The sequence below is a fragment of the Calonectris borealis genome, chromosome 19 (assembly GCF_964195595.1).
Source record: "Calonectris borealis chromosome 19, bCalBor7.hap1.2, whole genome shotgun sequence".
Lineage (NCBI taxonomy): Eukaryota > Metazoa > Chordata > Aves > Procellariiformes > Procellariidae > Calonectris > Calonectris borealis.
In genome coordinates, this window is record NC_134330.1 from 5,546,878 (window position 1) to 5,562,198 (window position 15,321).

The 15,321-nt window shown below is 46.2% G+C and overlaps 1 protein-coding gene across 4 annotated transcripts in view; it reads left to right on the forward strand.

The window, feature by feature from the left end:
* SSH2 (slingshot protein phosphatase 2) overlaps positions 1–15,321 on the forward strand; it is a 103,524-nt gene that overhangs the window by 52,383 nt on the left and 35,820 nt on the right. For all 4 annotated transcript variants that reach the window (XM_075168626.1, XM_075168623.1, XM_075168625.1 and 1 more), the window contains one exon: positions 14,470–14,573. In XM_075168626.1, coding sequence (XP_075024727.1) covers positions 14,470–14,573 — 104 coding nt within the window. The remainder of the gene's footprint in view (positions 1–14,469; positions 14,574–15,321) is intronic.

Genomic DNA, 15,321 nt, shown 5'->3' on the forward strand with positions numbered 1-15,321 from the left:
GACTGGCCATAGTTGTTCTGCAGGCACCTATTGCTGTGTTGTGTAGGATGAACCAAGTGTTTTGGGATAGAGAGAAGCCTCTGGTTCAAGGACATCAGGCCGCAACTGAGGGAGGCTGGGGAAAGAAAAACCTGTAGAGGTGAATGATAAAATTAAGCCGTACCCCAGCGTTCGCGAAAGCTGGGAGCGATACAGGAATCCAGCCTGTGAGCTCGCTGTGGAGGGTCGGCATTTCTTGGCATTGGCAGCTTTTCAAATTTGGGCATTTCTAGGTATATTAAGGCCACAGGCTCCTCGGTCAGTGCATTTTCCTGTTTATCCTGTACTTATCTGGCCCTCATCAACATTGTATTCAGCCCGTTGGGGTCTCTGGGTTTATTTGTGATAAGCCATTTAAGAAGTATGCTTTTTCTCAAAACACCTTTGTTACAAGTAGGCTAAATCCACAGACTGCTGAACCATAAATGATTTAGTCCTTTCTTTTAAACAAATGATCTTTGTCACTTAGTAGTGAAGTCCTTAGTTTGTTCACACACTTCTCACAATGGCTTAATGAGGTCCGTATTGTCCCACCAGCCTGGGTTTCTCCTGCCTGTGATCTCCTCAGTAACTCCGCGGTTCTGGGTTTGGTTCACACTCTGTTAAACTTCCAGCTTTTCACTGGAAAAGTGCAGATTTGTTACATCTGAATTTTGCGGTATGGCTCTTGTGGAGGCACAGAGATGAATCGGAGTAAGTTCATCCCTTGGTCCAGTGCTGTCTCGAAGTGCGCAGGGTGGGTTGGGACCCCTGCCCCTGCAGAGGACTGTTGAGATGAGTTGAGCTTAGACTTGATTGTCTGTACACCAGCGTTACCGTGTATAATGAACTGTTCTGTATTTCCTCTCTCCCTGTGCTTTGTTCGCCAGCACAAAGAGAACGAATTTGCTCGTCTGAGCCTCTTGTTGCCCTGCAGCCTCTGTTCTTGCAGCGTCCTAATGGGATGCTTTGGGTTGGGCTGTTACCTGTCTTGGCTCAACCACTCTAGCTCGTCGAGGTGGTGGCCGAGGGATGGGCACGGGCAGCTGTATTCTGGGTGTATTGCCGATGTTTTGTGAGAGACTCCAAACAGCAGGTGGGACTGGAGGAGGGTCGTTTTGATTAGCAAATGATTAACTTACCTTTGTCAGGTCATAATTTAAGGGGGAACCTCATTTGGACAAAGGTACAGATGGGAAAAGCTATCATTAGTCTTACCTTTGTACTCTAAAACTTTGTTAGTCTTCTGCTTGCTTTCTGCAACTCGATGCTGGATTAAAATGAACCCAGAATTATTTTTTCTTTCTTTTTTTTTTTTTAAGGCTCATTGTGTGGTGGTGTGTGAAGAGTTTGTCACTGGCTTCTTTGTTGTTGTTATTGTTAGGGTTGGTTTTTTTTTTTTCCTTTTGCTTTGAAAAAGAGATGGAGAAATCAAAAAACAAATGCAGAGTGGAACAGCTGCATTCCTCTGTGTTGCAAAGACTGAAAGCCAGTTAGTCTAAATAAAAACAAGTAATTTGTCAGCACCATTTCTAGCCCTCCTGTTGGTTTGCCATGATGAGAAAGTTATAAGAAAGCAAACAGAGGAATATTCATGTGCCTCGTTAACAAGCAGGGGTGACGAGCGCAGAATAAACATCCATCCGAGAGTTATGTGATAATACATTCAGCCTGTGCATGGGAGCAGGGCCGGTATTGCTAAGCTCTCCCTCTAAATGCCGGGGTGGGTAAGCGAGGCAGGGAGCCCCTGTTTTGGAGAGCAGCGTCTGCTCAGCAGGACATAAGGGAGCTGGGGCAGGACATCACGGAGTTTCCCAGCACAGTCACCAGCACAAAACCTTGACGCTGTTGTAATGTGGCTGACTTTTTTGTCCTTAGTTCCTTCAAGTACATCATGAAATGTTTTATGAGAGGCTCTCTAGCTTGAAATTAAGCAAATATCTGTTCTAGAGCCTTTTTAAAAGCTGTTTAAGAGCCTTTTCCCTAAAGTACACTCTGTTCCTATTAGAGACTTTTCTGGGTCTGTGATACTCAGTATTTTGTTGATCTTTCTACTTTAATGTGTGGTTTTTAAAGGGGTTTGCATGTTTTTAGGAAATACGAAGACCTGAGTTAACCACTGAAAATTGGCTGCCAAACTGCCTAAAGTGCTAATTCTGATGAAATTTAGCACCTGACTCTTGCAGGAATAAACACATCTGGAATCTCTACTCTTTGGAGTTCAAGCTCTTGTAAATTAAAACTTTATTTAATGTGTTTCCAGCCTGAGTCTTAGTCAGCAAAACTTTGCAGGGTTTTTATGTTGAGTTAGAAATTCCTTAAAATGCACTTTGAAGTTAAGCACTGACATCTCCTTTAGCTGAAAGTCAGATTAAAGTGCTAAGAGTAGGTTAATTTGCAGCTGTACTGAGGAATCACAAATGCAAAACTGCAGCGTGATGCTTCAAAATGATGCACATTGCTGTGTTTCCTTTTATATACTTTTTTTGTGAGCAGGTGTCGTGAAGAGTGGATGGTTCAAATGGTACTGCTTCCCTGCTTTTATTTAAAGTACCTGTATAAAAACATTGCAATGCTTAGGAACACTTGTGTGCTTCTTAGAAATCTCCCAGTTCCTTTTGCCTCTTGGGCTGCCCTTCGTTTCAGCCTTTATTTAAGTTGGGAGATGCTGCGGTGGTGTTAGACATCCCCCAGTCTCTCAGCTTCTGTTTAAAGTGGTGTATGGTGAGTGATTAATGGAAATTATTTCAGGAATAAAGGACTCCTGGTAAGCTGATCCCTAGTCAGAGAGCCAAAAGAAAAAGCAGAGTCACAAGGGATGTTGTCTCCAGGAAGAACTTGCTACATCCGCGGGGGGAAGAGTTGGATTGGAAAGCAATGCTGAGGCTGCATTTTGAAATGCATCATAATTATATCTGATCGTTTGATTTGGAGAGCTTTTCCTGATGGTTCCAGAGACTGATTGTCACTTACACCAGCAAAAAGTTGGAGTGCTTTTCATGGCTTTTGCCGGGGTAGGTGTGCTGTACAGGGGAGGGCTGCGTGCTCTGAGCACCAGTGGACAAGGCAGCGTGGGAAGCACTGTCTTTAAAGGCTGAGTCACCCCATTCCCCGCACTGATGGGTCAGTTAACCCAAAGTGATGCTGTATTTCTTCTTTGGTTTGCAGCTTTAAATTGAATCTGAAGTTTGTATTAACCTTGCTTATGCTAAGGACTGTCCTTCTAAGTGTTGCCTTGGATTGAAGAAAAGACACAGAATCTGTGAAACTATTCCAACTATAAAATGTTTCTGATCTTTTGTCGTTGATGTTTTCTCACTACTAACTGATTAAAATTTCAAGTTATTATTTACAGCCATGTTAAAGTTTGTATTCTCTTAATTGTGGCTTTGCTATTTCATAAATTGAAGTCACTGGCGTATTTGCAAGGGTGAGCAGATCAATAGCCTGGTTACGGGCCGAATCAGCACAACAGGTAAAGCTCCCTGTGATTTCCAATTTCAAATCAAAACCTATTGAAAGAAATCTGGCACGTGGCTGTTCTCTCTGAAACGGTTCACAAACCATCTCGCATTGCTGGTTACCGCTGACTGTCCTTTTTGCTAATCTAAAGGGACAGTCAGTCCTAAACTGATTTTACTGTTCCTGCTGGAAACTGTCATTTAGGGATCAAATAGCCCTCGTGCATGGAGAGGATGCAATAAGAATGAGAGAAAATTGAAAGTGCTGAGTGCTGCAGAAGTTAAAATACTGAACAAATAACTTCCTTCTATTTTTTTACGAGTCAAATCCAACAGCCTCTTGATGATTTTTGATGCTTTTGGTAAACAAGCATCTGCTTCTTTTTAGCACAGAGGAAAAGGCTTATTATTCAGCATTGATTTCTTTGTGTGGAGACAGAGTGGTCCTTGTTTTGGTGCTCTATTTACAGGGGTCCATTAATGTATTTACTGAGGGCAGGCAAGGAGGCTGTGATCAGAGCCAGGCTGCTTCCCCAGCGTAATTCCTCCATCCCATGCCTCGCTCCGGGAGTCGGGGCGGTTGCAGAGCCGAGTTCTGGCACGGTTCCGCTTCACAAGGCGGCAGGACCTCTGCTCCCCGGCTGACCGCAGCCATGCTTGGTGCTGGCCACCTCCACCGTAACCAGCAAAAGAAGCGATGGAGCAATGTCCTCCTCAACCTGCCCGCATCCGGGCTCTGGCTGCTCTGCTCTTCCCACGTCTGTGAGGCTGGGCTTGTACCTGGGGAGCCGTGGCTGTCGGGGAGGGTGTGGGGCTGTGTTGGGTGCACAGGGTGCCCCGCTTTGAGCGGGTGCCAGGGTGCTTGCCAGCTCTTGGTCAGACTGTCCCTGTCCCGGGGAGACAGCCAGCGCTGGCAGTGATTCAGGCAAGTCAGTGGTCTCCTTCCATCTTTAAAGTGCTGGGCATACTTTGTCTAAATATAGGTGCCCTGGACTTGGCTGCTGCGGGGAGGGACAGTATGTTGACCTTAGCGTGTCTCCTTTGACTTGTGTTACAGTCGTATTTAAAGCAGAGGGGTCCTTCTTGCGGGGCACTGCCAGTCAGGCCAAACATGGTCAGGTCTGTGACAGCGATGAATCCTGCACGTGCAGGGAGATCGGAGTAAAAACTAGTTATAAAATACCCTGTCTTAAATGTATTTAAACCTAGTGGGGAGAGATCTTTCAGGCTTGCTGGTTGTTAACCAACTGCTCAAGGATGTGTCAGCTGCTGTTTAAGGTTTACAGAGAAATGTGCTGTGTATGAAAGCAATGCTTTCGAACTCTGGTAGCAGAGGAGATTATTGTGTAGTTTAAAGATGATCAACATGGACTGTGCTAATTCTGAGAGGAAAAAAAGATAAATACGTGTCAATCAGAGGGGTGTTCTTTCTGAAGATAACTAATCAAAAAGCTATTTTTTTTCTTTGATCCTTGATGCGATAGATTCTCCTTACGAAGTTTTCTCATGTTGATTAAAGTGTTTTTAAGAATATATTTCTGAAACCATTTTGTTCATACCACAGCAGCTGGCTGATTTTGGACAGACTGAGCTGGTAGGAGTCCGGCACGTGGTGGTAAAGCACTGCAGAGCGCTCCCTTGGGTATAACTGTCCTGCTCCGTGAACCCGATGGTATGCATTAAAGTCTGTGGATGTTTAAACAGTATATAGTGCAAGAAGAATGTCATGTAGGGCTTCATCTGGGAATGTCTTGACTTGGAGACCTGGAAGCCTTTGGGGACTATCATGTAAAACAAATTCCTTTCACGGTCTCGCTTCCGGTCTGGGTCTCTTGCTTTAAAAAGTGCATAGAATCAAATTTCTTCTGTAAACACCAAGTGCCCAGATTTCTTAATAAGCATCCTAATTGTGTTAGCCGCCCCCTTTCTAATACGTGAACTGCTGTGCTCGGACTGTAGGAAAAATGATTTTGTGCCTCTCTTCAGTCCCAAATTCCAGAGCACGTCAGAGCTTTGTTTGCACAACTTGTTTTGCTGTTGCTTTTTTAGAATATTTTTCTTTCTCTCTGGGGGGATTCTCTGAAGCTGGCTTGGAGGCTGACTACAGGCCACCCAACACGTGGCTTGTTAGTGTTGTATAGCAAGGTAGACAGTCAGTAAAGTTTTTTGCTGTGTGTGCGCATGGGGAATGAGTACGTTTCAGTGTGTGATAGCTTGCATCCATCCTCACGTATCACTGCTCTTCATTGCTGTGGTGAATCATACAGTCTGTGCCCAGGTTCATATTCCTTGAAATAAGTAATTACCTGATGATCTGTGCGGCAGCGGGATGTCCCAGCCCATGCTGCGTTTCGGTGGCGGCAGTAGCGTTGCAACTTGGCGCGTCTCGCTCGCCCGTGAGCTGCCCAACCTCGGCACGAGGACGTTTGCTCGCTTTCGGAGCCGCTGCTCTGAGCCTGACGAGCGCTGGCAGGGAGCGACGCAGACGAGCTCGGCAGCGAGGTGACACCGGGAGGGTTGTGTGTGTGTTACTGTATGAGCACGCGTTCAGCAGCAGCCCTGTGAAACGTAATACGGAGCTGTCAGCAGCAGGCATGGGCGCACAGATGGGTGGGAAGGCAGCGCTCAGCTCGCAGCGTTTGCTCTGCCGGGCGGGCTGGTGAGGAGGCAGCCGATGCCTGTGCGAGGGATCTGCCTGCATTGCCTCTGATTTAGGAGTCTGTATGTTGTTGAGCTGGTTCATTCGTAGGCCAGGCGTACATGAAGGGAATGGGAAGCCCACGCAGACTTCGACTTTTATCAGAAATGATGAAATGTCTTCTTCCGGAGTCCAGCTTAAAACAAAACCCAGTCTGCTTTCCTGCGCCTGTAACAAATAAGTCCCAGCCCTGCCTGCAAGCGAGTACATTTGATAGGAGTCCAAAGGCCAGCTCACCACTGCAGAGCGAGGCTCAGGGCACCGGGAGGCAGAGGAATGCTGCAGGTGGTTGTGGTTGTCTTCGGCACAGTGCAGACCCGTTGCAGCTGTGTGGGCTGAAAACCTTGGCTGCAAACAGCAGCTGTCATTGCTCCCCTTGCTGGCAGTAAGGCATCTCTGGCAGGGATGAGTTTCTCAGCCCAGAGCTGTCGTCTTCTGTGCTGTCTTCAAAGGATGCCACTGCTCTCACCAGCATACCCAGCTGCTGTGGCTCTGAAGTTTACAACATGGTTTCTGGAATTCAATTCAAACGATCCTGGTGGCAGAGGAGCACTGATGGCACGTGCGCGTGATGATTTTTTCCAGTAGTGGGCTTGACTTGTAGACCATTGACTCAGGAGGGTATTGAGTGGGCATCAACACTCCCTTGTTGGGTGACCTGAGGCTGGTTAGATCCCATCTCTGAAACTGTGTCTGTGAGCGTGGTGGTTTGGTGTGTCCGAAGTGGTTGCTCTTCACTTGCAAACACAACTGTGCTCATCAGTGCTCCCTTTTGTAAGTTGTACCCTCTCCGAGTTTACCATAAATTCTCTCCTCACTTGGAGCAAGTAAAAGGAATGCCTTTAGAGTTGCAGTGCCTTTAGAGTTCAGATTCACACCCATCATCCTCACCTTTGGGTATCTTCTAGCAAACTGTAAGTTGTTCTTGTTGCCTTAGCTCAACTTCAGCAGATGTCGATATCGGAGACCAAAGCAAGGGAAAAGACGACTTGGCTATGGTGAGAAGGGATCAGTAGATAAGTTAGTACAAACGAGTTACCGTTGGCATTGCAGATCTTTCTGTGATTATGCCTGTCTGTGTCGTTGCAGCTGAATTATCTTTCTAGGGAGCCCCACCTTGGAGCAGAGGAAGTGCCTGTAGACAATTCCTTTAAAAAAAAAAAAAAAGGCACAAATGCAGATGTGGCTAAAAATGCAGTTTGCGTCAAACATTTACGATGGACTGGGTTCCCACGCTTGCTTTGTTTTTCTGCTTGTGCTGTTTCTTAAGCTGCAAAAGTGCTGAGTGGCAAGAGACGGCTTTGTTGGAGAACCACTTCCCCTTTCTCTCTCTGCCCTCAATGTTGTCACCTCTGTTGACAGTGTTAGAGAGCCCTTTTCGGTAAGTCATGGCCCTTGTTTTGCTCGGCACTGGGTTTGTTTCTATTTTGGATATCAGAGAAGCCTAGACTTGTCTGTGTGTGCTGCCAGCTGACCCTGTTAATACAAATGTCACTGTATAGCAATCCTGAGTTATCCTTGCCTTTTCCATTTCCCTGTTGTTGTGGTGGTTTTTTGTTTACTGGGGTTTGGTTTTTTTTTTAATTGGTGACTGGTACTACTTTGTTTTACACAGCCCTGAGATCTGGCCTCTGTGTGAAGAGAACTGGGTGTCTTCATCACTTGCCTAGGAGCAGAGGCTTAAACTGGAAGCCAAACATTGCTCTCCTCTATATAATTCATTAGTACTGTTGGCAGTTATTAAACCAGGTGCTTTAAAAAGTAAACAAGGGAAATAGGGATGTTGTGTATTGAGAAACAAACTACAGTGAAGGTGAAAGAGTTAGGCGCTTCTCAGGGAGGGGTGCTGGAGGCGTGTGATGCTCTCGTCCGGTGGTTTGATGGAGAAGTGCCCTTGGCTGCCAGGCTGCACCTACTTCCAGCTGCGTACCCAGCCACCGTTGCGCCCTTGGCTGGGGGACTGATGCTTTATTAACCAGGACTTTTCTTGTGGCCAGGTAAAGTGAGTGGGAGGCTGGCGGTGAGAGCCGGTCCCGGAGCAGGTGTGATGCCGTGCCCCGGGCCTGTCTGCGGAGGAAGGAAAACAGCCAGTTTGGGAAGGGGAGCAGGAGGGAGGAGGGAAATGGCTTGAGGTGCTGAGAAAAACAGCAGGCTGCTTGGCCTGCCCTCCTGTAACTTTTTCCACACCAGGCACAGCAAGCTGCAGTTGGAATTGCTGCTCTTGCAGGGTGAGTCCTGGCATGCTACAAGAGCTTGCTCTCATGTCCCCGGCTGCCCTCCCTCCACGCCTGGCTCCACGGCCTCGGGAATGAGCTAAGTATTGACGCCTGCTACGCCACTCCTGCCAGCGTCTGAATTTTGGTCTTTTTCTTGGTTTTGTGTTTTGCAGCCTATGGATTAAAGCAGGATGATAGAGCTCAGCTGGCAGCAGATGAGATGTGCAATGCAGAGATGTGCACTCCCCCCCTGCAGCACACTCCGGCTGCTCATGTTAGAGCAAAATGTTGGGGGGCTCTTGAAGGGAGCAAACTGGTTTAAAACCGAGAGGAAGGAGCTGGGCGCACAAGATATTTTTTTTTTCACTTCCTGGTAGACACCCTTCTGCAGCGTGTCTGTTCCCCGTCCTACGCCTGTTTAGCTGCTGGCTCTTCAGACAGGGGCTGCCTTTCGCTGCACACGCGAGCAGCGTTTGGTAGAGCGGGCTCTCAGCTGAAATCGCCAACGGTTTAGTATAGATGTCTGCATTGACACTTCCCATTTTCAGGGCTTGGGCTGCTGAATGTTCCCAGTTAGTTAACACTGGGGTTAACTTGTGTCATTCCTTACTGTCAGGCTTGCCTGCCTGCTTTCAGTCACTGTTTCTGCTTTTCTTTTTTTGCCTTTGGTCTAACCGGCTGCTCAAGGGGAAGGGTATGTCCTGCAGATGGGTCGGAAACTCGAAGCCCTTCCTGGCGGTGTACAGTCCTGCTGGGGCAGCTTCTTGAGTTTGCAAAGCTTGTGCTGGGTGGTGGTTGTGTCCCAAGCGATGCCCTTTAGGAAAACCTCCTTTTGCTCAGGAGTTGGAAGCCTCCGTGGTTACTGCACAACACTCTTGTCATGGGGAGCTACAGCTGGACCTGGGCTTGGCGCTGAAATCCCGGCGCAGCCTCCCTGTGCTGAGCCGTAGCTCACAAACTCTGCTAGGATGCTGCTTCAGAGCACTTTTCTGCAGGGTTCTGGTTAATAAATACCTGAGGCTGACAGAGAAATTATGTTTGTATCTCTGTAAATAATACAGATAGTGGAGTTTTATTCATATGTCAAGTATCTTGAAATCTTCATTTCCCCTATTCCATCGTTTTTTAATCTCCCCCTTTCTTCTAAGGGCGAGGAGGAACAGAGCAGGGGGATGCGACCTCCCTGCAGTGCCCATGTTGCTGCCTGTGCGTGCCGCGGGCACAGCCGGTGAGGAGGTGACAGCGCGAGGAGGTTTGCTCCTCGCCGTGCTGACCTGTTCCTGTGCATTGTGCGGGGGGACATGGTGGGAGGATTTCTCCTGCTGAACCTTTCAGGGGATGGTGCCAGCTCTGCCGGTTGTGCTGCTTGGCAAGTGCCGGATTAAGGGCTGGGCTGGACAGGACAGAGCCTGCTGTAAAGGAGCAGATCCGATGAGTAAGTAGAGCCGACTGGAAAGTCATCCTCAGGCTCGCAATAACTTAATTAAGTGTTCATTAGGATAAAACATTGCCAGAAGCTGTTCAGGTGCCTCTTTGCTTTCCTTGCTGTACTTCTAAAAAGGTTTTCTCTCCTTTCTTTACGAAATAGTTTCTGAAGAAGACTACAAGGTTCCTTTCTGAGTATTTTACATTGAGAATGAGAATTTTTCATTGAAAACTGGTGGCTGGTGCACATTCACTTACCTCCTGACTGGTGGTGCAGCACTCTGGACGAGCAGCTCCCCGGCCGAGCAGCCCCTTAGGTGGAAGGCATCGTATGGGGGGGTCCTGGCAAAGTGTCAGATGATTCATGTTCTCGCATTGCTTTGGCATAGTCCATAAACCAGTAACATTCTCTCTTTTGTGTTTTCAAAACAGTTTATTTGGTGTTTGTGCTTGCAATTTCTGAATAGAGCTGTGCAGGGTAAGAGCTGGGAAGGCATTCACTGCTTGTTTGCTATCTGTAAGTTTTATGTGGTTCCCCGCTTTTGTAGCACAATGAGAATTTGGTGTGAACTGTGCAGTGTTTTCCTCATGCACGAGGAGCTCAGCTGCTGGGCAGCAAGTCAGGGAGCACGGGAATCGCTCCTGTTTTGTGCTGTTACTGCTGTTTAGAAACTGGGTCTTCTGAGGGGAATGTCTGTGCTTTTTGTGCAAAAGGCTTTAAACAGTTTTGATGATGTGCCTTGTACAATTTCTACAAAATCATTTCTGCCAGGGAGTAAAATTGGTACAAGCAGTAATTTCTGTAGCAGTTGCTTAAGTCCTCCGCTTATGTTGGTTCTCTTCCCAGTGAGCAATGAATTACAAATAGCACATCACTGGTGGCCTTAAGGTTGCTACTTCGCTTCAGAGGTGAATGGGCTAAACATGGAACAGAAGCTTTTTTTTTTTCCCCCACAGCTGTAGTGCTGAGGGTTGCTTATAGCTTTAATAACTCTTTCATAGATATGTCCCAAGTAAGTCTTCTCCAGAAGAAGGCCACTGTGTAGTACAGAGGACTGATGACGAGCCTGGTGTGCTGATAAAATACAGCTTGGCTTTGTTACCTCTGCCAAGTTGGCTCCCTGTCTTCTGCTCTCCCAGACTCAACTTCTCCCCTAACCACATTTAGTGTCTTTTAATACCCAGTCTGTTTCCAGGAGATTGTTTCAAAGAGCATTGAAACTCCGGTAGGCTCTGGCAAACCAGATTTTATGAAGTATTTCAAAGCCCAGGTTATGCTTGGGAGCCATCGAGCTGTCAGCAGGGTAAAATCAGTAGTGGATGGTAGCATGGCTCTGCTGTTAGGTGAGCACAGTCCCACATCGTGAGAGTTGTTTTGAGCCTGTAATTGCCCTTCTCACACACATCTTTTCTACCTTTTGTGTTCCTGAAGCATCTCAGAGTGGGGCCTTCTGTTAGCGTCCCACAGGAGGAATCCTCTCTCCTTATGTATCAGGGGCAGTATCCAAAGGTGATCTTGCCCTGAAATATGATGCTTTTGGGAAAGATCATGGCTGGGGCTATCCAGGCAGGATGGACCCAAATAGAGCAGCCAGCCGTGGGTGGTACAGGGGATGTCAGGCCAGTGATTGCTTTTTTTGTCCCTATAGTGCATCACATGCACCAAAATCAGCATCTCCCAAAAGAACGGTGTTAAGCTTCACTGGCAGTTATTATTACAGCTGTTTGGACTTTCCTATAAACTTCTTGCCTTTCCTCCCAAGATTTTCTTTACTGCTTGAATCCCAGAGGAAGGGCTTGGTTGTGTGTTTGTGTATTATGGGTTTTTTTGCTAGGGTGCTGTGCTGGATACTGATGTGTTGTGTGTCTTGTGTTAGGAGTTTGTGGCAGGTGATGCCCAGAGTGCCGATAGCATGCTGTGTCCTCATCCGCACGGTGAGTGTCCCCGGAGCTGTAATTGGCAGAAGGACCAGGCTCTTGTCTGATGGCCGTCTCCTGCACTCCCTCCTGCCCCGCGGGAGGTTCTGCCCTGCCTGCTTGACCTCCCTGCTCTACAAGAATGATCTGCCTTGCCACATTCTTCACCTTTTCCGACCCTTCGTGTGGGAAATTACATTTCCTTTCCCTAGCCTTACCAAGTCAAACTTGTTGCTTGTGGTTAGTGGCCCAAAACAAGGCTCTCCATGGCCTTTGGAGAGATGGTGGCCTGCTGGAAGGATGTACCTGATGGGAATCTCTTTAGTTCTGCCCATGTTTCCTTTCCAGGCAGGTGGCTGACAGCAGAGCGCTGGTGATGAGGGAAAGTGATGGAAGTGAGAAGATTTTTAACCTCCCAGCCCTCTAGCTACTTGCTGCTTTATCCACTAAAAATAGTTGCTAATTCAACCTTCTGGGGAAACCTCAGGCACAGGCTAAAGGATTGCTAATACTAGTTGTTGGCTTTGCTGATAAAATTAACTATGTGAAAACTGGCTGTGCAGCTTGAAATTCATTTGCCTCTGTGGTGAGATTGTAAAGGGAGGTGGAGAAGGAGAGAATGTCTTCTCACTCTTTCTACATCGTTGTCTTGTCTCTTGAAGAGGCTCAGCAAAGCACAGCATGCTCTCTTGCCCCACTCCCGCTTGTGGGTGCTAGTTTGAAAGCAGAAGTGTACTTCTTCAGGACATCAGGGCACTGCTGAATCGGAACATGTTCAAGCTAAGTGAGGGAGAATGATGATTTTTTTTTTTTTTTTTTTTTTAAAGTTAGTGGCTTCAGGATAACTCAGTGTTTATCCAGTTCAGGCTTTAAGAAACTGTGTAGCTTGAGCACTTTCAGAGGATCTAATTGTCACCAAAAGCTAGAAAGGCTTCGTCAAAATTTTTTATATGAGAAGAGTGAAGAAACATCTGTGCTCAGTGTGCCCAATGAATTCAAATTTTATTTTTTGTTTTGTTTTAAACTTTAGCATAGGTAAAGATCTCTGATCCATTTTAATTTGGGACGAGTGATTTTTCCTTTTTAAAATTCTGATTTTATTGAAACATCCAGTGCATGTTTGACATCTGGTTTAATTTTAGAAAATAGTCCTGGGAGAAACTTTGTCAGTAAGGAGGAGTCTTGAGGTTATGACAGACAGTGCATAACATTGGGATGTGCTACAGGCTTAAAAAAGAAGGTCTTTCTGAGCGTGTGCATCTTGCTTTGCTGAAGCTCAGAAAATTTTTTTTTTTTGATATCCCCACCAGGAAAATGGAGAGGTGCCCAGAAATGTGCTTGAGGTTAGGGGGAAATCCAACTTTTAACACAAGCTTTTATAATTCTTGTAGCTATAAAAACGTAGTCAGCAAAGCCTATTGTTAAAGCGGTCAACCTCAAATCATGAAACTAGGAGATCACAGGCTCATGCCATGCTGTGTCCTGGTTCTTGGTCACGTTTGATTTCCCTGTGGTGCTGTTGTCTTCAGTCGTGCTTAGGTGTACGCCTGCCTTTGAGCAGCTGCTGAAACGCGTCCCTGGAGTAGGGGCTGCGGGCAGCAGTTAGCCTGTGCTTATTCTGCAGAGCAGAAGTAGCCGCAGAGGGTGGTGACTTGGCATGTTCTAGTGTTCACCTGCATTTTGTAACACGGAATTTCTTCAAATATATGGCGGGATTTTTTACTCTACTATTATTTCCCGGTCCTCGTCTCTTAAAGGAAGGGAATAAATAATTAGGTTCAGTATTTGTTTAAGCAGAGAAAGGAACTAAGAAGTTCCTAGTTTCTTGTGCAGTTGAAGAGAATAAGCCAACGTCTTTTTCAAGGCATGGAGCTGCTGGGGTGCGTGATGCCAGGGACTCTCCCATCCTGTCTTATCATATTCATCAACCATCCTGTTGACTGTAGAATTGTTTCTGGCTTTCTTCAAAGCATGTATGACTATATACAGGAACCCTTAACTGTGCAACAGGATGGCTTAATTGCAAAATCTGTAGTGTGCCTCGCTTTTTCCATGAGCCACAGCATCTCTAAGAAAACTACTGGAAGATGTGCTTAAAATACCAGCTGTTCCACAGAACTTGAGAACTCTTTATTGTCCCTTTTCACAAACCCCTCTCCTCATGTGACTTCAGAAGGGGCAAAATCAAGGCAGTAAGTGTATGTGATGTCTGAATTCAATAGCACTACAGTTTTGCTTTTAATTTATAAGTCTTTGAGAGTTAATTATTGTACAACTCGTAGGGAGTAGTTTCATGATTTCTTAATCTGTTATGTACACTAATTTTCTTTTGGCTAACTGCTGAAGGGAGACATTTGTTTCTGCAGGGCATCAGCTGTGTCTGAACCACAAAGCACAGGGTTAACAGAATCTGTAATTATAGAGATGTGTGGGCTTGCTGTATTAATTGCCATTTAGAAATGTGGATCTCTCATCTTGACTTTCAAATCGAAAATATAGCCATAGGTTAATCCCCTCTGCCTGCTCAGGTTCTACCTCTGCAGGCAGAACAGTACCAGGCGTACTTATGGGTGGGGGAAGTTCTTTACCAACAAAGTAATTTGGTCTAAATCCCTTCCTTGGGAAAGAACAGAGCATGCATTCAATGCCTTGAACCTCTCTTGTTCCATTGCTTTTCTCCTTCTAAAGACAATACAGAGTTTTTGTTAATCACTCTTTCTCTCTTCCCTTGCAGCATCAGCGAAAGCTTCCTCACTGTGAAAGGTGCAGCTCTCTTCCTGCCGCGAGGAAATGGGTCGTCTGCTCCCAGGATCAGTCACCGGCGCAACAAGCATGCAGGTAATGTGTTGCATCCGACGGCTGAGGCTTGTCTGCTCATTCTTGTTTCCAGTCCACCTTTCTTGAGTCGTTCTCACCAGATGACACACATTTCTGTTTACACCCAGTGCGTATTAAAGCTAGACCTGCCAGTCTCAAGACTGGCAATATTTAATGCTGATAGAAAAAAAGGTTTCAGTACTTTATTGTTTATCCTGCAAAATCAAACAAATGAGTGACATCAGGGCAGCAATCACGGAGAGTTGAGAACAACTGCCCCCCAAAATACCATCCTATAATTTTTATATGAGAGAGGGGCTGGAGGATTGCCATCAAAACCTTCATGGATTGCACTGGGAAACTTGAGGTTATGATATGGGATGAGTAATTGTCCTTCCTGATCTGAAAGCAACCGGTTATGGTGGAAGAAAGGGAGGAGACTTACCACTACGTGGTGGTGAAGAAACCTCTGAGCAAAGTCAGTGTGACTTTTCTGACGTGTAAGCAGAGTGAATAATACAGTCAGTCATAATTCCACCCCCTTTATCTGCTGAAAGTTTGATTTATTTTTTTGCTTTGACTCTTTGTTTGAAAAGTCAGTCTGAATAATGAAACTCAAACATTTCAGGGTAGGTTGTTTTTCATTGTGTATATGGTGCTTATTCACTGATGGTGTTTTACAGGGATCAGATAGTGTGGGGTTTTTCCCTTCCATTAAACAATCAGCAGGAAAAAAACAATATTGAGACCTTCGGGCTTTTGCTTATGG